This window comes from Polistes fuscatus, unplaced genomic scaffold (assembly GCF_010416935.1).
Source record: "Polistes fuscatus isolate 324 unplaced genomic scaffold, CU_Pfus_HIC Scaffold5, whole genome shotgun sequence".
NCBI classification, from domain to species: Eukaryota; Metazoa; Arthropoda; class Insecta; order Hymenoptera; family Vespidae; genus Polistes; species Polistes fuscatus.
The window spans coordinates 10,881,253-10,906,432 of record NW_025113129.1 but is presented as its reverse complement, the minus strand read 5'-3'; the positions used below and the strand labels follow the sequence as shown (position 1 = coordinate 10,906,432).

Here is a 25,180-nt window from a genome sequence, read left to right as displayed (position 1 = left end):
AGGTTACAAAGAAAATGATCAAAAATGAAATCGTATATAATATATTACACATTCTGTATTATTATTATTATTATTTGCATTTGCGTTTGCATTAGCGAGAAGTCAAAGAGACGAACGAAAACATTGGCGAACACGAATGATCCTCAATGGAATCAGACATTCGTTTACAACGGGATAAGAAGATCGGAGCTTAGAAAGAGGGCATTGGAGATAACAGTTTGGGATTACGGGAGGTACGACGCGAACGATTTTCTCGGTGAGGTCGTCATAGAATTGGCTGCTGCACCATTGGACGACGAAATAGAATGGCATACATTGAGGGTACACGCGGAACATCGGTAAGTACATTATATTTATTACTACTACCATACATAGTACATAATATAGAAATATTGAATAAATCTATCTCAACGAACGATATACAAAAAGGAAACCTATAAAGGATATACATTACGTATAAAATAAGTGCGCGTATTTCGTGGAAATACTTAGGCGCATATTAAATAAATACGAAAAAAAAAAAAAATAGAAAAACCAGACACGTATATGGAAATAAATTAAATAAATAAATAAAAAGAAGTAGAGTGTGTTTAATCGTAATGCGTTGTATAAAAACGATCTCGATCGAGTTGGGTAATCGAGCCTAGGAATATCAAGGATATCGATTAAGAACAAAATCGAAAAAGCGAGCGAGAGAGGGAGAGAGAGAGAGAGAGAGAGAAAGATAGAAAGAAAGAGAGAGAGAGAGAGAGAGAAGAGAGAGAGGAATCGTTAAAACCGGAATACCTGTCCTATATTTGGAGGCTGCCAAGTGTGTGACCTTTTTTGGAAATAATTCGAGAAAAGGAGGAGTACGCGCTTGTTAAAGCGAAGTTTGATATCCTGCAGGCATTATCAGGAGGCCGAGGATATGGTGATAACTCCGGTGGATTGCCATCTTAGCCCGCCGTCGACAACATCGAGATTAAGCGATTCCGACACTTCGGAGTGCGACTTCACGGATTGCGACGTCTCCAGGGAACAGAGACGAACGGCTGACGGTGCCAGCATAAGTAGTATCGGCAGTTCCTCCAGGTAAGGCCATTCTTTAGAAACGACGACGACGACGACGATAACAACACGCCCCGAAAAATATATCGTATATCTTCTTCTATTTATTTTTACTTTTGTATTTTTTTTCGTTTGTTCGTTCGTTCGTTCGTTCGTTTGTTCGTTTGTTTGTTTGTTTATTTGTTTGTTAGTTTGTTTGCGTTTCAATATCTATTATTATTCTCGACTTCGAATTCGATATGTGTATATCTTTTTATTTTTTTCTGGGGAAGGGGGGAGGGGGTGATCTTTTTTTCCACGCAACCAATCGTCGGGATTCGAATTATACTAGTATAGTATTTTTTTTTTTTCTTTTTTTTTTCTTTTGTGGATTATAAATTAAAGGGATAAAATAGTTTTTTGAATTGCAAATGAAACGTTTTTGTTTTTGTTTTTGTTTTTTTTTCTTTCTTTTCGTTTGAACGCGCGATTGATTGTTTTTGTTTTTTTGTTTTTTATTTTTTCTTTTTTTTCTTTTTTATTTCTTTTCTTTTTATTACGGGAAAGGAAGATATGAATTTAATCAGAATATAAAATTGTCAATCACAAAGAAGAGGGCCAATGATACTCGTATGCGCGATTAAACAATCGTTGTCGTAAATGTTTCTTAACGAAAAAGCGGAACCGATTAAATCGTATCTCGTGTAATACGATTTTGACTATTTTTCATCTGTGTTGTTGTTTATCGATGTGTTACGTAAACAAAAAAACAAAACAAAACAAAACAAATACAAAAACAGAAAAAGAAAGCTTCGAAGGAAAAAGTATATGTTTACGGCCCGCGAACATTGAAAATGAGTGTCATTATTTGTCCTTTCGAGAAAAAAAGAAAAGGGCTAGAAAAAAACTTTCGATCGTTTGCTTGTAATCAAATACTTTTCTACGCCGTAAGAAAAAAAAAAACAAAAAAAAAATAGAAAAAAATGAAAGGAAAAAATAAAAGACAAAATGAAAAAAAAAAATATAAAAAAAAAAAACAAAACAAAAACAAGGAAACAAACTATCGATCAATGTAAATAATTTTAGGGCCAGTCTCTGGCGATTTCGGTCGATTAACTTCGCAATCCGTGATTCGTTCGTCGTACCAAGAAATATTGGAATCGCTCAACCTCGATGATTCTTCTTCTTCTTCTTCTTCTTCTTCTTCTTCTTCTACTACTACTACTTCTTTTTCTTCTTCTTCTCCTTCTCCTTTTTCTTCTTTTTTTTCTTCTACTTCTCCTCTTTCTTCTTCTTCTTCTACTTCTTCTACTTCTTCTACTTCTTCTACTTCTTCTACTTCTTCTTCTTCTTCTTCTTCTCTTCTTCTTCTTCTTCTTCTTCTTCTTCTCGACGGCAAGATAAGATGGCAATCCAACGGGGTCATCACCATTAGGTCGAAACACGACCGAAATCGCAAGAAACTGGCCACGTAAGCCTCGTATTTGGAATCTCAGCATGGATATGTTGTGTCTTTTTTTTTTCTTTTCTTTTTCAATAATAATCAAATAAACGACGAACCTATCAACACGAATATTCCACCCAACTCAAAGTTTTTCGAAAGATTGTACTACCATGGATTTAACAGTAAATGCATATATTTGTATCCCTCAGGTTTAACGATTTCTTTTTTCTTAAATAATAATAATAATAATAATAATAATAATAATAATAATAATAATCATTCGTTACATTTAATAATCATAAAAACAGAACAAAAAAGTAGTAAAATCAAATTCGACCGATTATTTTTCAAATATCGTTCGTCATATCAAAATAATAATTTTCAATTTTTACCAAAATATCATTAACGATTGACTCATTAATCATTTTAAATAAGAACAAAGAAATAAAACCAAAAAAAAAAAAACAAAACAATATCGTACAGTTCAACTATCGCGTGATCCCCGATCCGAGTTCATAGATCCTCGAGAGTGACGTTTATTCTTCCTCCGTTGCATTTTCGTAAAAAAAGAAAAGAAAAGTTTTCTCGAGCGAGAGAAGAGGAGGAAGAAGAGAAGGAGGAGGAGGAGGAGGAGGAGGAGGAGAAGGAGAAGGAGAAGGAGGAAAGTTAGAAAACGTGAGTCACATTCACGAAAGAACGGACTCGTTCTATTATTTTGGAGAAACTTCTCGTCAAAGTTAACAACAATTATTGTTACTCACGTCAACAACTTCCGATCTTTATTCGTTCCTATTTACGAGTTAACATAAACTCCAATTTCAATAAAATCCCTTTCCCCAAAAGAAAAAAGCTCCGTAACTTCGATAATCTAATTACCATCAATCGATAAGAAACTTTCTTAACAAAACTAAACGAGTGTTGTTCTGAACGATTGATTTTTCTCATCTAATAGTTTATAGATTAGAATATATATATGTTACCGTGAAAGAGAGAGAGAGAGAGAGAGAGAGAGAGAGAGAGAGAGAGAGAGAGATCAAAATTGGAGAATATCAAGATTCAAATGGTCGTTTGTCAACACATACCAAATATGTCAGTGGAAGATCGAATATTTGGCTTCATTATATGTTATAGGTATATATATATATACATATATATTTTTTCTTTTCTTTTTTTTTTGAAAGAGGGTCGAAGCTCTGGCGACTCTGCGGAAAAGCTAGTCGAACATCCATCTTTGTCTTGGGTACGTCGACGTCATTTCGACGTAAAGCCGTCGAGTCGAGTGTACGTCGAGGGTAGCTTGAGAAATAGAGAAATAGAAATAGAAAGAGAAAGAGAAAGAGAAAGATAGATAGTTAGATAAATGGATAGATAGATAGATAGATAGATAGATAGATAGATAGATAGATAGATAGATAGATAGATATCTAGGAACAATGCTGGAGGTAGAAGGAAAGGGGTGGTGGAAGAAGGAGTTGTAGGAGACTAGCTTGTACGTGCTTGTGTGATTCTATGTTAAGAGTGAGTCAGAGAGTGAGACAGAGAAAGAGAGAGAGAGAGAGAGAGGGAGAAAGGAGAGAGTAGGAGTAAGAGAGAGATAGTAAGCCAAGTTATAAAACTGGGCAACAAGCCAATTGACATGCCAGTTGGCCTGCAACCACCGCTGGCTGCGGAAGCCGCTTCTGAACTCTCTTTCTCTCTCTTTCTCGTATATATATCCATATTAATATTCCAACGATGACGTCCGATCGTTATTTGTGAGTGCAAAGTGCTTTTTACCGTGGGTATCCTTTTCTTCTCGTTGTTCGAAGTAAAGAAAAGGAAGAAGAGGAAGTGACGGAGAGAGAGAGAGAGAGAGAGAGAGAGAGAGAGAGAACTAAATTAGAGAGGGTTAGAGAGAGAAGAAGGAAAATAGGTAGACTGTAGAGGTAATTTATGTGGTTGGAAAGAGACAGGAGAAGGAGATTTGAAAGTGTCTTAAGGGTGGCTCCATGGAATGATTTTTCGAAGAAAGAAGTCGACGCAATATCGCGTACTGACTAACAAATAGGAGAGAAAAAGAGAGAGAGCGAGAGAGAGAGAGTGACTATGATCGTGTCCTCGATGTGCTAGAAGGGACTTTGAAAAGTTTCGAATCGACCGGTGTTTATCGTGTCAGCACGTTTTTCATTCCAAGGGGAGTAGCAGAGAAAGAGAGAAAGAGAGAGAGAGAGAGAGAGAGAGAGAGAGGGAGAAGAAGCTTGTTAATTTGTAGTTGCGTTTGAAATATTTACCAGAGAGTAGAGTAGATTTCAAGAGCTTGCGAAATGTTAATGGGAATGAAATGGGGGAATGGCTGAGGCGTATATCGGCCAATGTAAATTACAACGTTTCTTTTGGATGAAAATGAAGTCTTGGTCTCGACTTTATTCCAGAATTTGATCGTTAATGTTTATGCAAAATGGTGCTTATGTTACTGGTGGTGTTGGTGGTGTTGGTGGTGGTGGTGGTGGTAGTGGTGGTGGTGATCATCGTGATCGTAATCGTGGTGCTCGTCGTCGTGGTATTGGTGGAAGGCAAACGTCAATTATGGATTACACCGAGTGAGTCGTTTTCTTTATTTCCATTATTCCATCTCTATTATTATTTCTTTCATTCTTCCGTTTCTATTTCTTATCATCTTATAACTATGGCTTTCAACAATTCTCTCTCGTCTGGTATCTTTGGAAAATATCAAAAGTGTTCTTAAACGATCGCAATTGAGAGTCATGTTAATTGCATCTCGTTAACCCGTGATACACTCGAGACAAGCACGAACGTTTCCTTATTTTCTCTTATTCTTTTATTTTTCTTATGTCCCTGTTTCTCTTACATACCCATTCGATTCGCTTTAATTCGTTTCTTATATCTATCATTGTTTTTTTCTTTCTACTTATTTTTCTTTTATCAGCCGGTAATACATTTGCGTACCTATTTTCGTTCCGAATCGCGAATCAACGCTCGATTAAATTAATATCCTCTCTCTCTATCTCTCTTTCTCTCTCTTTCTTCTTTTGTATCATTTATCTTTATAAATATATCTAGATACACACATATATATATATGTATACATATATAAATAGGTCGAATTGTACTCGAAGTAACAAAATCTTGTTCCGTTACCCGGAAACTCTCAAACTCGAGTTATCGTCTACGATCCTCTCATCTTCAAACTGATTCCAAATTCGTGATCATCTGGTTTCTTCTTCTTCTTCCCGTCAACTAAAGGACTCTTGAAAACAAAAATCATCCCCCTTATCTTCCTCCCCCTTCTCTCTCTCTCTCTCTCTCTCTCCCTTTTTTTCTCTTTATCTCTTCAGTACGTCCTTCAAAAGAAAAGAAAAGAAGATTTTCACGATTGTGTCCTCGATTTCTTATTCCCAATCCCGTGATATCCACGTTCTTCATTGAGAACTAACACGTTGGCGAACGAGGTGAATGGAAGTGTAGGTCATCCATGAAGCAATGGACGATGGGCCTCCGAGAGGGAAAGGGAGGGTGCTTGAGGGTAGTGTTCGAGACTCGTAAAACCTTTTTTTATATATATAGATATATATCTTTCTCTCTCTTTCTATTTCTTTCCCTTTTCCTCCTAAACCCAGTTCCCTTCGATAGCTTGTGCTTCTAACAACGAGCCTGGAATCTCTGGAAACCATTTGAAATCGCATGCGCTTCGCTAATCCACCCTGTCCTGAATCTGGTCTGCGTGCCTTTTTGCTTTGCCACAGCATAGAATGAGACTTAACATTTCTTTTTTTCTCTCTTTCTCTTTCTCTTTCTCCTTTCTCTTTTCTGCGTATACGAGTCTGCGGAAAACGGGCCGAGCAAAATAATTGAAACGTCGTGGTGGTGGGGGAGGAGGGGGGAGGAGTCTTCCCGATATCGGAGAAATAACCGGCCTCTCGTCGCCCGTACATATTTAATAACCTTCAATTTCGCCTAATAGGATTATCCGAAAGGGTTTCACCCAGGGTACATTAATAAATCCATTGGACGAATGAGAAAGAAACTACGTGTGTGTCTCTCTATGTGTGTGTGTGTATATCTACATCATTATCATGACTATCTTTAACGTAATTCACATTTTTCTTGCATGAATCTTATGCTAGTTTAATCGTATTAACGTATCGTCAAGAAAATTCTTGCCGATTTAATAACGTCTTGAAAAGTAACGAGTCCAACGTAAGAACAATATTTTTGTATTTGTTACTAAAGAATAGATTCGAAATTATTTAATCTACGAACCTCTACGTACATATGTTTCGATTAAATATTTTCATTACGAATAAACACATTTTTATTATGGAAAAAAAAACTCGGCACGAATTTTACGATCAACTCGATGATACCAAATGCAATAAGTTCTTTTTTATTTGTCATTTGATACAATTCGTATTATGCAATTTTGAAAAGTATTTTCGAAAGATATTTTTGTACGATAAACATAGTAGGACAACAGAGCGAAGAGAGATAGAGATAGAGATAGAAAAGAACGGGGTGAAGAATGAAGAGGGAAGAGGAGGGTAGAGGGAGGTTGGGGTGGGGTTGGGGTGGGATGGTTTAAAGGGTGGAACATACACAGGGACACTTCGTAGAGAAAGATCGAGCCAGCGAGGAACGTCTTCGAATCTGGGTCACGTACATTCTGGCCACAGTGAAACGAACACGACGATAGTGATCTAATGCTAAGGGATGGATACCTTTAACCGCATGCTCGATCGAGAACTGATTTTTCAAAAGTAGATTTTAGAAATCCTAAATCTCTTTTCTCGTTTCGAGTTCTTGCGATATCTCTTTTTTCCAATTTTAAAAATTGTATTTTTCTTATATATATAAAAATATATATATGTGTATGTGTGTGTGTGTGTGTGTGTGTGTGGTTAGGATTATTTACAGGAACAAACAAAAGATAAGGATGAGGGATGAAATGTTTGATACAGTTTTTTAATGACGATAATTTGTTGTATTCGTTGTTGTTGTTGTTGTTGTTGTTGTTGTTGTCGTCGAGTTAAAAGTTTTTGTTTCGATATAAACGGGGATAGTAAACGCGCGTTACGATTTTATTCTACGAACAACGTAAAATCGATCGGCCTTCGACACCCTCTCGCGTCGAGATCATTGCGCCCTCGCTTCGTTTCCCGAGAACGAACGTGCTTGAAGGGAGAAAACCGAAAGAGAGAGAGAGAGAGAGAGAGAGAGAGAAAGAAAGAGAGAAAGAATGAAAGACAGAAAGATGAGAGAAAAAGAGCGAGTAAGTGAGTGAGTGAGTGAGTGAGCGAGCGATTGTGAAATGTTGCGAAAATAATCAAAAAGAAAAATATATAATACAAAAATGAAGAACACGTAATGACCATAATATGATAACAATAAAAAATTAATCGACGAAATTTAAACACACAGCGATCGACAAAAGTATGACGAAAAAAACCACATATATAGAATTATTAAATGAATTAGTAAAAATAAAATAATTAAAAACAAAATAAAAATATATATATATGATGAAACGCGTCGCTTTGATTTTTCGACTTTTAATCGTCTGTTTTGTTATTTATTTTTTAGGTTTCATAATATGCCGTCAAATTATAAGCGGTACGGCCACTACAACTTATACTTTATATATACTCCTACTTTATCACGTATCACGCATTCTCTCACATACACACACATAAATACACACACAAAAGTTCTTGCATCCTTTTTTCACCCGCTAGGTTTATTATAATAATAATAATAATAATAATAATAATAATAATAATAATACTAATAATAATTCATATATATATATATATATATATATATATATATATAATACCTAATACAATAGCCTTGTCGCGTAGATGAGTCATTTTTTATTCTTTTGTTGAACATTTTTTTCCTCATAATTTTTTTTTTTATTCCTTTACCTTTTTATTCCATTGAAAAACAAATCGTACGATTAACGAGAGCAAAGTACAAACTTTGTTTTTTATTTAACAATATAGAAATAACACACGTACATATATACTAATATACAAATAATTGAATATACATTTATTACACGAAAACACAAACTCACACACACACACACACACACACACACACACACACACATATACACATTGGACGCGTTTTTATTCGTAGATGCAAATTTGTGACTGAACGATCGACTGATTGCATGAAAAAGTTTACAATGTATGTATGTGTATATATATATATATATAAATGTGTGTATTTATATACACATAAGTACATGTAATATATAGAAACATTCGCACCTATTGGTTACACAAGAATCTCGCATACCTTTCGTGCGACCTCGTAGATTTCGAACAAATATGTCACGATTCTCATTAACAATCGAAATATTCGTTTACACGTTATACACATCATATTCTAATTGAATAGGTGCGAATGTAATTTAGAGGGACGTGAGAACCCACTTTAGGCACTTTCTTAGACATTCACCCTGCCATACGCTTGTTCGCATAATTTACCTTTTTTCGTTTTTCTTTATTTTTTCTTTTCCTTTTTCTTTCTTGTTTGTTTCTTATATATAAAAATTCAAATTATATATATAAGAATCATTGACATTTCTATTTATTATAATTAGATTCGAATTAGTTATAATTCTCATTTAAGACGAGAAAATAAATTAAAATAAAGATAGATAGATAGATAAGTAAATAAATAAATAGGTAGACAAAAAATAGATAGAATATAGATAGCAAGAGAAAAACAAAAAGAAAAAAGGAGAAAAAAGAAAAAGTATTAATAACAATGCGAAGAAATAATGAATTAAAATCTACCGGATTGCATAATAGTTGAGATAGCGTATAGTACATTCCAAGTAAATATGAAAAACGAGAAGAAAGAAGAAAAAAGAAACATAAAAGATATTAACGATAATAATAATAATAATAATAAAAAAAGAAAAAAATAAGGTAAAGCAAAAATTAAAAAGAAAAGAGTTTGGCTTCTAGAAAACGTTTACTTAGTGCAATTGCAATGCCAGACGGGCAGGAAGGTTTTCAGTAGTGTCTTTCGTATACGTAAAATCCTTCCAAAACCGCAGTTTGGGCAACGTCCAGTTTCCTGGCTCCGTGTTTCTGATGCTGCTGGGTGCATACACACAACCCCCGTCATAACGTTCGTGGTATAAACGTTAAAAGAGAATAAGAGAGTTGGCTGGGAGGAGGAGGAGGAGGAGGAGGAGACGAAACGTGAACGTGGTTTTCGGTGCCAGAAGCCGGGTGGTCCGCGGATGATTCCAAGTTTCTTTCGTTTCTTTCGTTATTTCGTTCGTTTCTTTTTATTTCTAACGCGTGAACGTATACCGTGGAAAAAACTTGGCTCGCTCGCGTATTCCCCTTTTGTTTATACGACTCCCGAATTCTTTTTCTTTAACGATACATATAGTACGATATGTATAGTTAGTTCGATATATAGTTTATTATAGGGTGTCTCGAGATTTATTTATTATATCTTGATTACAAAAATAAATAAATTCAAATTGAAATTCATTGGCTACGAGATATTAAAGTCAAGTCTCAATGTACAAATTTATTAGATTTTTGTTTAGGTTAAAATATTAATTTTTATAGAGATCAAAAAATTATTATAATTTTTATTTCTTTGACAATAATACCCCTATGAAATAAATGTGATAGATATATTAAATTTTATCATAAGAATTGAATAATTTTGATTGAAAATATTTGTTTAGGAAACCGATAGGATTGGAAATATTATATTTGGTCATATCGTTTAAATGGAGACACCTTGTATATATTTTGATGTATATAAAATTCGAGGCGTTCGATTTCGCTTCTTGGCAACAAACTGACTGTCCTTGCGATCGAGTAATATTAGTTGAGAAAACGTCGAATGTGTCTCGCCATGTTCTATGTATCGCACATTTATTTCTATGTATATATATATATACACATACACACCATGTAAAATGTATAGAAGAAATGGTCTGGCAAGGAACTCGCAATACCGTCTAGTATCGTGCCAATTGTCGAAACGGAAGAAGCAAGAGAGAGAGAGAGAGGTTTTCTTACATTTTTTAAATTGATCTCTATCATTCCTTAACTTCTTCTTTTTTTCTATAGTAATTCCCAGTAGTTTTATTCTATCGAAGTAATTTTCATATTGTATTTTTTCATGTTTTGCAAAAAATCTTAATTTTCTAACCATACTTATACTCGTTTTCTTTTCTCTCTACTGTTTGATAATTAAATAATTGATAAATTGATTAATTAATTAAAATTAAAAAAAGTTACAAAAAATTCTTCTATAGAAATTTCGTACTATTCTATTCTCGGTTTTGTTTGTATTTTTATATAATTCTAAATTCTTCTTCCAAAGTGTTAGAAAACGATCGCGTTGTGTTCGCCACGTGTAAGTAGAATATATGCGATTATGGTCAGACACGTAGGTGTGACGTAATCCCAATCGAATTAAACATCAGCCCTGAGGTTCGTTCTCGACGAATTACAACTTGCTTCGCAAGTTTTCTTTTTTCTTCTTCTCTTACGTATTCACTTGCCTCGTCCAATTTCTTTTTTCTTCTCTTTTATCCCTTCGGATTTTTTGTTGTTTGTATCTACCAACAAAATCGAAAGATTCAACGACGACAATCGAATAAAAAAATTCATTGACGGATTTAAGCCTCTTAACGGAAACCTTTCGCAACAATATCGTGTCAGATTAATATTTATCATACGATTTGTTGTAAATTATTTTTTGAACGGACATTAACTTACAGATATCGAGTTAATATTGTCATAAATAAAATAGCTTCAAAATGATTTGATGTATTGAATTAAATGAATTTGAGGGAAAGATCAGAGAGAACCGGATTTCGTAAATCCGTCAGTGAATTGGTAACTCTAATAAAGAAAGAAAAAATGAAAAGAAAAAAAAAGTAAGCGGTTAAGGGGGGGTGGGGTTCATCATCCCAGCTGCATGCATTGCCAAAGTTAGCCAACGCGAGATATCACAGCACTCGCCTCATTTAGCATGTAAGCGACACAGCGCTCACTAATCGACGAAAAACATGAACGCATGCTGGAGCAGCCACTATTCTAGCCCCCCGCCGGAAAGAGAGCTGTGTGTCGATGGTGAACATCGGAGTCGAAGGGACATGTCACCTCAAGGTCGTAAAAGAGCTGCCCTTATGGTGTCCCGTGATCATCCCGCGTCCATCTCTGGCTATCAAACTTATCGCAAGGTAACTTTATTTTATTTTATATTTTCCCCAAATTGTATGAAAAACAACTTGACACGTCAGATAAGTTATTTTTTTTTTTTTTTTTATATGGAAGAACGTTATAAAATATCAGGGGTTCTTGCATGTCCATCTGTAAAATAATTCTAAACATTTGAAATTAATTAGCAATATACTTTTCTCTTTTTGACTAACTAACCATGAAAAGACCCCGTACGAATGACCGACCCATATAAAGGGTTGTATCGTATACTTACTTCAAAGCGTGCACTAACGAAATAGTTAATCGAGAATTAATTGCAAAAGTTAATAGATATTTCGAAAGCCAAAGTTTTCGGAGAAAATCATACTAGATGGTTTTAGTTGAGTATGTGGTTTAAACGTTGATAACGTTTCAGTGTCCCACGTGTAAAAGAGAACTGACGAATAAATAGTGATATCTGGAGTGTCAGAAAGTTGATCATAAATATTACTAGGTTGTTGTTGTTGTTGTTGGTGAAAATCCGTAAAGTTAGTTTGTTACATTGGTTTAGTTTAACGTTCTGCGAAACTTTCCTAGGACGATATTCATCGTGGAATGATGGGTCACAGATCTCACAGCGCAGCACCAATGGACTCACCTAGCGTACGTTACCGTGGCCGATCCCAAAGTCCCACCGGTCATCGTTCTTTATCTCCACCCGAACACAGATCCATGCCTTATTCGCACAGTTATATGCCGAGGTAAGAAATAACTTTACTTTAACTCGATACTAATATTTCCAACTTGAATAACGGACAGGGAGAAAATCACTAAAAATCTTCTTTCCATTTTATTTTCTTTAAAGTAAAGATAATACAAACTCAAGTAACACGGACAGTTTGTTTGTTTCGATGATTTATAACGACTATGGCTACTTGTATTTGTTTTAAATTTTATTTACGATAAATACGAAAAATATTATTACTTACTTCATGATAATCTGAATTTATTTTTTGAATGTTCACGTATGATAGACACCTCGAAGATTCAAATTAAGAATATAATTGTTGTATGATAAATCTTCGTATAGTATACTCGTTAATTAATTAATTTTGTTAGATTCGGTTCCAGATCGGCAACAGCCACACCTACCGGTTCACCAAAGAAGCGTCAGCTTCCACAAATCCCAGCAGCCTTGAAGGATAGAGTAACGCAAGATCTTGAAGATAGAGCAAGGTTTATGAGGCATCGTAATAGACCAGTACACACAACTTATAGGAGTACAGGAATGGGAGGTTAGTTTTTATTTTTTTTGTTTTAATCAAACACGTTTTCACAAAACTAGTAGTAAAAAAGAATGTATTTTTAGGCTGGGAAAGACACTACAGTGGTCTTTCAGATTCGGATCTACCATCGATGGGACATGATCCTTTATCGTTACCGCACAGTAATGCTCACAGACTGCACAGATCACGAAGGGGGCATTTAAGTCCGGACAAAGATGTGCTTGGTGACCTTGGGGACTCCGACATGGAGAGCATAGCATCAGTAACGAGCAGTGCCTTCAGTACGCAATCGGAACGACCACGTGGATCGAGGGGATTAATGTGAGTATAGTTCAATGATTATTTTAACGAGTCAATAAAAAGAAAGTAAACATAATGAAAAGAAGAAATTGATAAGAAAAAGAAAAACAAAAAGAATAAAAAAAGAAAAAAAAGTAAAGTATCGTATCATCTGAGGTCGATGACCTTCGTGCGTATTCGCAAATAACTGTACAAAGCAAAGCAAAATCCATAGTTCATATTAAGACAACTATCCTATTAATTAAGAGGAAGTATGGCCAACGACGGTTCCGACTCGCTTCTTCTTCTTATTTTTTTTTCCTTTTTTATTGTTTTCTTTTTTTTTCATTCCTTTTTGTCATCGTTTATTTAAAACGAGTTTTTTTTTCCAAAATTTTCTGCGACGTTCAAATGTCGCAAAGCGTTTTGCGAGCGTTCGCTGCATGGAAATCCGATAACCGATATTATTATTATTATTATTAAATGTGACAAGTCTGAATGAAAAAATATTATATTAAACGAGATAGATGAAAATGAGTTGGAAGAAAACAAAAGGGGCGGAACGATCGGTGGTTTTAGCCTGTTATTCGATGGAAAAATCCCTGAAATTAAATGGACATTGTCGAATGAATGGACACCACCCCGATAGTCGCACTATTTATTATTCGTCCCTCCTGCTTGCTTTTTGTTTAGATGAAAACATTAGTAATCCTCTTCGCGCTCTATATGTTTATCTATTTCTTGATCTTTTCTCTAAACGATATGTTTAACTCGTAGTTATTAATTTAGGCTGCACCTCCTATGCACATTGCCAATGTCCATTTAATGATGCCCCATTCTGAGAAAAAAAGTAGGGATCAGTGCGTGGCGTTGGTCGAACGGCTAGGTTCTATGAGGGACACGATGAGACGCGCGTGACGAAAACTAAAACCCGAAAAAAAAGGAAAAAAAAAAAGAAGAATACGACACAAAAGACAAAAATAAATATAAAAAAAATCTAATCAAATCTCGAATCGATCAAAAGTAAAAGCACAAATTCGTCGAAGGTTTCGGAGAATGCGCGCGGATGAGATTGAAAGAAAAAAAAATAAAAAATAAAACCAATGTCTAATAAATAAGATACGCCCGGCGCCATTGTTCCCCCCGGCAAAAGGAGAAGAAAACTCTCTCGTTCGATCGATCGCGAACGTGCGGTAAAAAAGTGAAATAATAATAAAAAAAAGTTAATATATATGTATATATAAATAAAATTTAAAAGATACAGAAAAATATGAATAACGATGATAGAAAAGAAAAAAGAAAAGATAAAAAAAAAATGTAATTTATATATGAAGAATGGGCTCACACCATGGTAATGTTTCCGCAGGAGCGCTAAAACTCTCTATATGAAAAACATTGTTTGCAGACCGACAGTTAAAAACGTTTTAATACCCGGTGTCATATTCCCCTTGCCCCCGCCCCCTAGGCGCAATAGGCGCAGGCACAGACTTAGGGTTCCCTGCAGCGAATGTCACTGCCCCCCGAACATGAATCCCTCCAAGCCGCCCAGGAGCAAAAACCCCTCGAAGCACAATCCCGTCCCACATCCTCTCGTACGGAGCAAGTCCGCAGTGGTACGCTCGTTGTACAGAAAGATGCGTACGCCGTTCACGAGATCGCAGACCGTCGACGAGAACATGCTGAGATATTACAGTCCGGAGACCAGCGAGTACAGCGTCTCCGAGGGTTACATACTCAAGCCGGAAAAGCTCACCGGTAGCTCGAAGAATCGTATACCGGAGATATACGTCGAGGACTGCCTGCAGGTCGACTTCAACGATCGTTTCGTCGAGAAGTTTCGCGCCAACAACTCCTCCTCGTCGGCGTACCGCTTGGAGTCCGGTTTGCGTAGACGCTCGCGTAGCTGGCAGGATCGTACTAGCACAACGAGCAGTGTTAAGTCGAGGCCGCGAATCGCCAAGATTACGAGACTGTTCCAGCAATCACCGATACTCTTAACCTCGAGCGTTTTAGCCCACCAACAGCATAAGCAACAGCAGCAACGACAGCAGCAGCAACAGCAACAGCAGCAGCAGCAGAAGCAGCAGCAGCAGCAGTTGCAGTTGCAGCCGCAGTCGCAGCAGCAGCAGCAGCAGCAGCTACCCACTGCCGCCGCAACCGCCGTCGCAGCTGATAATAAAAAAAGTTACGACATTAGGAACGTAGATTTTAGCTTACGCCCGCGTAGGTCTTTTTTGTTTTCCAAGGCTAGAAGCTTCGATTACGATGTGATACATGATCCGTTCAGCGATCGATTTGGTACCACTAGGCTACGGGACACCGGCCTGTTGTCGCGCCGAGCCAAGAGTTTCGAGTACGAGACCATTTCAAGCAACATATTCAGCGACGACAGTCTCAGAACGGCGAGGAGGAAGTTGAAGAGAAATCTTTCTCTGAGCGACGCCGGTTACGGCGACAAGATACCGGCTCTGGGGGACCAGAGCAAGTCCTACTACGATTCGAACGGCGACGATAAGCCGCCAAAGAGTTTGCTGAACAAGGAGCCCAATTACGATTACCTCACGAGCCAAGATCACAAGCCCTTTTACGGTTACGATTCGGAGCTCAGCGCGGGCGAGACAGAGATTTACGTGCCGAGCTTCGACAACAAACGGACCACAGCGACGAGCATCATCGAGGACTATCACCATCGACCTTACCCACCCCTAAATCCGCGCCGTCTTACCACCGCCACGACGCTCACCGACGACCTAAGATCCACCTTTGGCCGCGAGGACACTACCAAGAGGAAATACGTCGAGTCCTCCTCTTATCAGGATCACGATGCCACCACCTTCAACGCGCACATATCCGCCGAGAAGAGAACGAAAAATCTCAATGATCCGGATCTTTGCGATCCCCTCAACGATCATGTGTATTACAGCATAGACGAGGCCGTGTCTTCTTCGGACAATTGTTACAATGGCACCCGGAGCGACGACGAGTACGACCGGCAAACGAGAAGACTCGCTGCCATAGCTTCTTCCCTTCCGCCACGCAGACGAACGAAAAGCACCGACTCCTATCTCGGGGACGATTACGACCGTTACGAGAATTGGGAGGTCGATTACGACGACGAGGACGAGGGTTTCATCGATCGTCGTAATCACGAGGATTACGATGACGACGACGACGACCGCGACGACGACGACCGCGACGACGACGACCGCGACGATGACGTCGAGGAGGACGAGGACCTCGTTGACGTCGGACGATACGGTTACGAGAACGACCTGGACGATATGACGAGGACTGCGACCCAGACGATGACGACGAACATGACCGGTAATACGAACGCGACGACGACGACCAATTTGCGTAATACCGACCGTTCCATTTATCGTCATCACCAGGACGATTACTATCGCGACGAACGTTCCCCACGAATAGCCGCTTCGAGAAACGCACACTTTGACGATAGGACTTTTATCGTCGACGACGATTACAACGGTTATCGTAGCGCCGACGACTACGATTATCACCGGACGATAAGAACGCACACGAATGGCCTCGAGAACGATAAGATTTACAACCACAACAACACATTTCCCAGAAGACGTAGAAGAAGAAGCAGACGAGGTAGCAGAGGTGATCCCAATTTGGCAGTAGCGTACGAGAACGTCAGATCTTTTAACGCCAGGGATCACCTCGGCGTGCCACCTACGACGAAGGATAGCTTGACCGTACCGAGTTTTTCCGAGAGCAAGAGGAGGATGATGATGATCCAACGTGCCGAGTCAACCCCGATCTTGCATTCCGACGAGGACCCGAGCACGTGTCCCGCGGCGTTAGATGCGAGAAACAGACGTCTCTATCGTCGCAGACGCAACAGCAGTTGTCCCGAGGTAAAGGAATATATTCGCTCTAACGAGTCCCTTCGACGTGGTCATTTCAAGGATGAGGATAGAGGAAGGTCGAACTTTATGCTGGACTCCGAGGAGGAGTTTGGCTCGATGGAGACGGTCGTCGGTGCCGATTACTTTAGGCGGAAAAACGAGTTGGAGGTTCGCGAGGATGGTGGTGGTGGTGGTGGTGGTAGTGGTGGTGGGGGTGGTAGTAGTGGTGGTGGTGGTGGTGCTGGTGGTGGTGGTGGTAGTAGAGGTGGTGGTGTAGTCCTTGTAGGCGAAGACCGATTAGGATCGGTTAGATCAGATTACTACGACGAGGAACCGCCGGTAGTCTCCTCGAGGTACGATCTCCTGTCGGATTACGAGTGTCGCGAATGTAATGAGGCTGCTGCAGCTCGCGAATTCGTTAGGTCAGGGTCGCTACGTTCCTCGAGCACGCACGAGTCGCGTTATCAAAATTGGTCGTCCTCGACGCGCGGTAGTATTAGACGAAAGAGTAGCTGTCCGGAGTGCCGTGAGCTGGCGCTGTCCTCTTCCGGTGGCGATTTAGACGGCGTTGGTAGGTCGCGTAGGAGCGATGAGAGGAGGTCGTTAGTCGAGGCGAGGCAAAGGTATCGTAGGCGAAACAGCAGCTGCCCCGAGGCTAGGGAACTCGAGCTTATAGAGAAGAGGCAGCAACAGCCGCAGCAGGACGGCCGGCACCAGCCTTCGCGTCAGCCCTCGCGTCAACCTTCGCGTCAGCCCTCGCGTCAGCCCTCGGCGATGCACGCTTCTTCCCAGACCCAACAACGCGCTCAGCAACAACAACAGCAACCGCAACAGCAACAGCAACCGCAAACGCAGCCGCAACAACAGCAACAACCGCAACAACAACCACAACAACAACCGAGTAGTAAGAGGAACGTGGCGATAAGCGACACCCTCGAGTATTACGAGTACTCGATGGAAAGCGAGAGCCAGTGCAGCGAGAACTGCGGATTTGGCCCGTGCGATCCGCGTAGGCCCCGTAACCGAGCACCCCGCCCCGGTAACGCTAATTCAAGTCTCTTTGATTCCCAAACCGCTACCTCCGACACTGCTAAAAACTACCACCCACGGGCCGACGATCATCAACACGAAAACCCACGTACGATCGCGAAACCGACATCGACGCAATACCACCAACAACAATATCAACAACAACAACAACAACATCAACAACTACAACAACATCAACAACATCAACATCAACAACATCAACAACATCAACCACATCATCGACATCATCAACATCGTCAAACGAACCACGAACCACGATCGTCGTCGTCGTCGTCGCCGCCGCCGCCGCCGCCACTCCCGCACCCGCACCCGCACCCGCCGCCGTCGTTGTCGTCGTCGTCGTCGTGTCAATGCTGCGCCCATCCTGCTCCCTTTATTCACAATAATAATACCGTTGATTACGTCGCCGCTAACAATTACTATCCCCCTAATCGTCGCCACGACCACGACAATGATTTCCCAACGACTTCCCATCGACGTACCACCCACCATCGGAAAATACTAACTTATCACGACGCCGGCGGCGACGCCGACGGTAACGTTAACGTCATCATCGACGATGGTGACGTTCTCGACGGTGATGTTGTTGATCATCGACGACGACGTTACGACGACGACGACCTGCGGGATCGTCGCTCCTCCTCCATGCCCGAAAGCAGCGAGTACTCCGGCCAGTCGGGCTCGTACGAAAAACCAACGAGGCATCAGACGACCGACAATGGCCACGACGAACAACATACAGGAAAACGGGGCCAATTTATTAGGAGTCTCAGTAACACGGACGCGCCGCCCGATGAGAAAGTTGGTGAGTTATCATCCAGATATTCATTTCGTTTACTTACATCATATCTTCACTCGAATTTCCTAACATGTATTCCTCAACGACAGCTTTTTACTTTTACATTTCTTTACTTTCATTATTATTGTACTCGATCCTACCAAGGATACACAATTCATTTGTATCCCACCCTATGCGAGGGTTATTCAAATTCCTTAATTCCTGTTAGAAGAAGGGTCTGTTATTGTATTTGCGAACGGATCGAATCTCAACTTCCATTATCCTTTGAGTAAGTGTTCTTTTTTTATTTTTTAAATCGCTTACATTTTCAGCTAGATCATTCTCTCTCTCTTTCTCTTTCTCTCTCATCGGTCGAAGAACCGCGAACGTGACTCTTCTTCCCTTTTATATACATGTACAAGTATACATGTATAGCTCCGGCATGCGGACTTTGCTTGGAGAGAGCTTAGTCACGAATTCCATTTCCCTCTCTCTTTCTCTTTCTCTTTCTCTTTCTCTTTCTCTCTTGATACTTTCATCGATCGCAATAAAAGATGGAAGGGGAAGATGCTCTACGTTCCTAGCAGTCCTTTGACTATACAACGTTCTTTCGTTGGCCGTCGCCCAAAATTACCTTTCCAAGGTCTCCCAAAGGCCTCCTGCCATTCGAGAAAAAAAAGACAATTTTTTCGACGATTATTCTCTTTTATTTCTTCTTCTTCTTCTTCTTTCCCTCTCTCTCTCTCTCTCTCTCTTTATTGTGGCCTCCATTATTTTCATTATTTTCTCCAAGATCAAAGTTACGTGATTAGAATGTATCAATAAAAATAATTTATTCCTCTGTTAATACGTTCATTAGGACAGAAATAATTATCTAAATTTGTTGTTAGATTCTTTTTCTTTTTGATTATCATTCATTCGTTTTATTTTTCTGTAATACTATCTGTCTAATTAGACTGTTCGAACAAATAGAAAAAGTTTCGATTCGGGTGCTCTGAAAGTTAAACCTATTATTGGATAAATTTGGTGTACTAATTCCAAAAATAACAATGCTTTCGCCATATTAGTTCTAGTTCTCCATATACGGGACGTAAATGTGCTGAAACAGTATTATTCTAATATTAGAATGATTTAATAATATATAATAGTATGTAATAATAACTGGGATCAATATCGTTTTAATCGTATAATTAATATCCTCATATAATTAAAAATAATCCCAATATAATATCCTATTATTCACTTACAATAATAATTTATATTTCAAACATTTATTATTATCGACAAATAATTGCAAATAAATGGACAGTATTCGAAGTAAAAATATTTTCTTACGTTGCTTCGGATTTTTGAGCAACCAAAAAAAAGTCCCAATTAATCTTCCTCTTCCTCCTCTTTTTTATCTTTTTTCATATCTTTGACACGGGGGTAAAGGGGGGAGAGTAAGAATGACAAAAGCGTAGCTTTATCAAAGATTTTTTTCGCAGATGGGAGTTTGAGCGACACGGCCGTCAGTCACGTGGATGATGCCTCAAGGAGGGGTCGTAAGAGTTCACCGGGTAGTAAAAGTGGAAGCGGAAGTAGCAGCGGCGGCGGAAGCGCCGTACAGTATCAGACCGGTCTTGGAAAGAAGAGTAACAGCACGAGTCAGCTATCCGCGACAGGTAACACATCGTCACGCTGTCCATTATCTCTCTTTGTCGATAATATTATTATTATACAATATTATTTTACGTATTTTCAAAATCTTAACTATATACGGATACGAATGATAATACAACGAAAAACGCGGTACCTTTTTTCCGACATTCCGCCCAGTTCACTTTTCGCGTCAACATAATAATTGATTAATCGATTCAATTAATTCATATACAACAAAAATTAACATGCACAAAAAGAGAACACACAAAAAAAAAGATAAGAAAGACAAAACCAGGAAAAAGGAAACAAACAAACAAACAAACAAACAAAAAAGAAAAGAAAAGAAAAGAAAAGAAAATACAAAACAAAATGGATACCGTTGAGAAAGCGAAGCGCGAATTTTCGTCCTCTAACCTAGGAAAAAACAAACAAAAAAGGAAAAAGATAAGATCGGTTATATTCTTTCATAATAATTTTCTCTCTGTGTATATATATATTATATATATATATATATATATACATTTTTTTTCTCTCTTCAATTACCTATTCCACTTTATTATTAACGTACGAATATATACACCTGGTATGATACTTCTAACCCTTTCGTTACATTATCCTTATCCACTTGTCGAGGACCCCTATATGGGTCGATCGTTTATACGGGGCCTTTGCATGGACGACCGGACCCATATAGGGGTCCTTCGTACATAAGGGTTTCTTTGCATGAACGATCCGTATATGGGTCGCTGGTAACGAAAGGGAAATGAATACTTTATATGTATATATATATATATATATATATATATATATACATATACATTAACACATAGGTAAATGACGTATGTCGTATGTATATATTTGTATATTCTCACATATTATACGGTAGATAATACTTTTTTCTACGTGATATACCATAGATGTCATCTATGTTTGTTATCCTTGCGTTTATCACTACTCTATCTTTTCTTTTTTCATATATATATATATAATATATTTTTTAGTATATACTGTCATGTCGTGTTAAAGAGCAATCCCCCTTTAAATATTAGAATACGCATTTAGTATATAGGATTCATATTAGTGTAGAAACGGTGTGCTCTCGCTATAATCAATCGAGAATAAATCAAACGAGTCATTTTAGCTGATTAATCGTTCGCGAACCTTGTCATCTTAAATACAACAACCCTAAACCACCTGTATATAACTCTCTTTCTCTCATTATTTTTCTTTATAACTCACACCATTTCTTTCTATCTTCCTTCATTCGTTAGAAACGCGTCTAATTAAAAGAAAAAAGAAAAAAGAAAATAATTGCGAAGTTTTTTAACAGAAGATCAGCATACCTAGAGCACACCGTAGCCGTAGTATCGAAGAAAAAAAGAATCATAAAAAATAGGAAACAAAATATACAAATCAAATTAAAAAAGAAAAACAAAAAAAAAAAAACAAAACAACCCCCAATCAACGGGCCACTAACTACATTCTAATCGTATTCTTGTTTTCTCCGCCATCCCTCCTCATCTCTATCCGCCTCTCTTCAACATGAACACATTCACACTTTACTTCTACCGAACCAACCAACCATCTCTCTCGACGCTCTGGGGGCCCATTAACGTCATCGACCTGTACCCACCTGCACGACATTTCATCGTGATATGGCCGATCGTCGATCCACCTTCGCGATCGCGTCACGGAATTAACACTCGTACACGATCAACTACTACTACTACTACTACTACTACTACTACAACTACAACATCTACAACATCTACAACTACAATATAACTACCGATGACTACAACTATACTATCCACACGGATATTGTGTATATATATAAATATATATGTATATATTCGTATATACATATATATAACAATGAATCTGAATTTTACTATTATCCCATACTTATTCTCCATTAAATGAGTCCATCAAAAACAAACAACAACCAACAATTAAATGAAACACTAACACTATATTACGATGACAACCATTACAACAATACAATTATGAACAACGACTCATCCACTAATACTACAAACTACAAACTACTACTATTACTACTACTATCTACAACTACTATAACAACAACAACAACAACAACGACAAATCGTGTCACGCGTCACGCAAAAAAACCATAACCATGCCACGTGCATCTGTTGGTGGTACATGCGTGGGCGAGGAAGGACGGAAACGACGGCTTGGATTTGGGAAGAAGGGGAAGTCGTCCTTTACAGTTCACAGGAGCGAGGAAGTCCTACCGGAGGACACGGCCAGCGGTAGGAGCGGAAGGCAAGCGAGCTCCGCGAGCAGCGATGGCGAGGGAAGCGGCGACGGGGACAGGTCCGTCCATCGTCCCACTAAACCGTACTTTATCTCCTTTTTTATTATTATTATTATTATTATTATTATCATTATCATTATTATTATTATTATTATTATTATTAATCTTTTTTTTTATTTCTATACTTATATTTTTTCTTCTTCTTCTTCTTTATTTTATTTTTCCATGTACTACTATTTATCTTTACTAAATCGTCATTTTATCTTCCCCCCCCTCTTCCTACTATAAGTTTTTATTGTAACCAATCCGAACCATCTTTCGTACTCCCGCTATCATCTTTCTATCTTTCTATCTCTGTTTTTATCTTTATCCATCTTTAAACTGTATATTATTTCATGAAACACTTATTGTGTGATGTTTTAGTTTAATCGTAATTAATATCGTATCTATCTATCTATATATTATTTTATTTCTTCTATTTAGAAATATCTTCATTCGTGTCATTTGTTACTATTTAATTTCTATTTAATGTACTTTTTTGGGTTTAATATGTATATATATATATTTATATATTTTTTATTTTACATCCAACAGCTCCCTTACCCCCCCCCCACCCCCGCCAAACCCCCTAACTATTTTTGATCGTATTCCATTACATTTTTCCCCATAGAATTGCTCGCGTGCGGGAGCAACGGACGTAGGATATTCGTGGTAGAATAATTATATATATATAATTTGATCGATCGATCTCTTTTATCTTTATCTTTATCTTTATCTTTATCTATATCGATATATATATATTATTCTATTCTTTGAATCCCAATTAGAAGAAACCTTCCCTTTCTCGAAAAGAAATTGGACGAGATTGTTCGCCGTGCCGTACGCCCCGCGTTCGTTCGAACTTAGTTCCTCAAACGAGGTGGCTTGTCTTTCCCCCCTTTCAAAAAAAAAAAAGAAAAAGAAAAAAACAAAGAAAGGAAAAGAAAAGAAAATAATTAAATAAAATATATGAAAAATGATAAAATACAAAATTCAATGTTTTCTCGTTAGGAGAAAATAAAATTCGATTGTACAACAATTGGTCATCGTATCTGCGATTTATAATGTTGGCTACCATTTTGTTAATTTTTTTTTTTTATTAAAACAAGAAAAATATTGAAAATATATATATTATTTTTTTTTATTTAAAATGAATAAAATATACGTACACATACATAATTGTACGTATTTGATATGCAATATAAAATTAATATCAATTATTTTGAAGATATATTAAATCGTGTTTATCTATATAAAATACAAAATAGTACGACAACATTTATTTATGCAATGGCCAATTGGTACAATTGATTACAATAAAAATAATACTCGAATCGATCGAAACGATTCGACGCAAAATTGACGCGGTCATTATGAATAAAATTAAATAAAAAAAGAAAAAGAAAATAATATAACGATTAATTAATACGATAAATAATTAGAACGAGCCTCCGACGAAACGTGAGTACAAGTCAGAGGAAAAATATAACGAGAACAGAAAATTATAAATCCAATCAAATTGGTGATACAATCGTAAAAACGATATGCTATTATTATTATCATCGTTGCTATTATTATTATATTTTTAATATTATTGTTACTATTATTACTATTATTATTATTATTATTGCTGTTGTTGTTGCATCGATGAGATCAAAAGGGACAACAAAATGCAAGAAAAAGAAGAAAAGAAAACACACACAAGCACAATTGTATTCGTTAGATATAGCGCGCTTTTCTTTCCTACGTATTATCAAATAAGTATATATAAACGTTACATATATTATTATTTAATTCATTTGTAGAACGGGTTTAATATAAATTGGAGACGCCAATCGTGATTATCGTATTGAAAATACTCTCATCTTATATCCATAGATTTTTAATAATAATAATAATGAAAAATAGTATGATTATTATAAAATTCATTAAAAAAGAAAATTGGAAAGTATTTTTAATCGAACGTGCACGATACTTTTGTTGTATAGAAAATAATCACGATGGTTCTCTTTCTCTCTCTCTCTCTCTCTCTCTATTTTTTTCTTTCTCTCTTTCTCTTTTTCTCTGTCGCTCTGTCACTCTGTCTGTCTCTTTCTCTCTCTCTCTCTTTCTCTCTCCTTCTAGTTTTTTACTATAGTAAATCTTCTAGTGAGTTATTGTTATTTATTAACGTAGATCTTGTTACAAACACTTTGTTTTGTTTTATCTTTTTCATTTTAACTTTTCTTTTTTCTTTTTTTAGACCAAATGTTTGCACGAGCTNCTGTTCTTAACTTATTTATATTTA

At 37.6% G+C, this 25,180-nt stretch overlaps 1 protein-coding gene across 1 annotated transcript in view; it reads left to right on the top strand.

Moving 5' to 3' along the window:
• LOC122522127 (regulating synaptic membrane exocytosis protein 2) overlaps positions 1-25,180 on the top strand; it is a 135,974-nt gene that overhangs the window by 51,637 nt on the left and 59,157 nt on the right. The window contains exons 12-20 of the mRNA XM_043642938.1: positions 96-338; positions 889-1,074; positions 8,051-8,080; positions 11,552-11,705; positions 12,262-12,425; positions 12,784-12,959; positions 13,034-13,271; positions 15,538-18,242; positions 20,420-20,596. Coding sequence (XP_043498873.1) covers positions 96-338; positions 889-1,074; positions 8,051-8,080; positions 11,552-11,705; positions 12,262-12,425; positions 12,784-12,959; positions 13,034-13,271; positions 15,538-18,242; positions 20,420-20,596 — 4,073 coding nt within the window. The remainder of the gene's footprint in view (positions 1-95; positions 339-888; positions 1,075-8,050; positions 8,081-11,551; positions 11,706-12,261; positions 12,426-12,783; positions 12,960-13,033; positions 13,272-15,537; positions 18,243-20,419; positions 20,597-25,180) is intronic.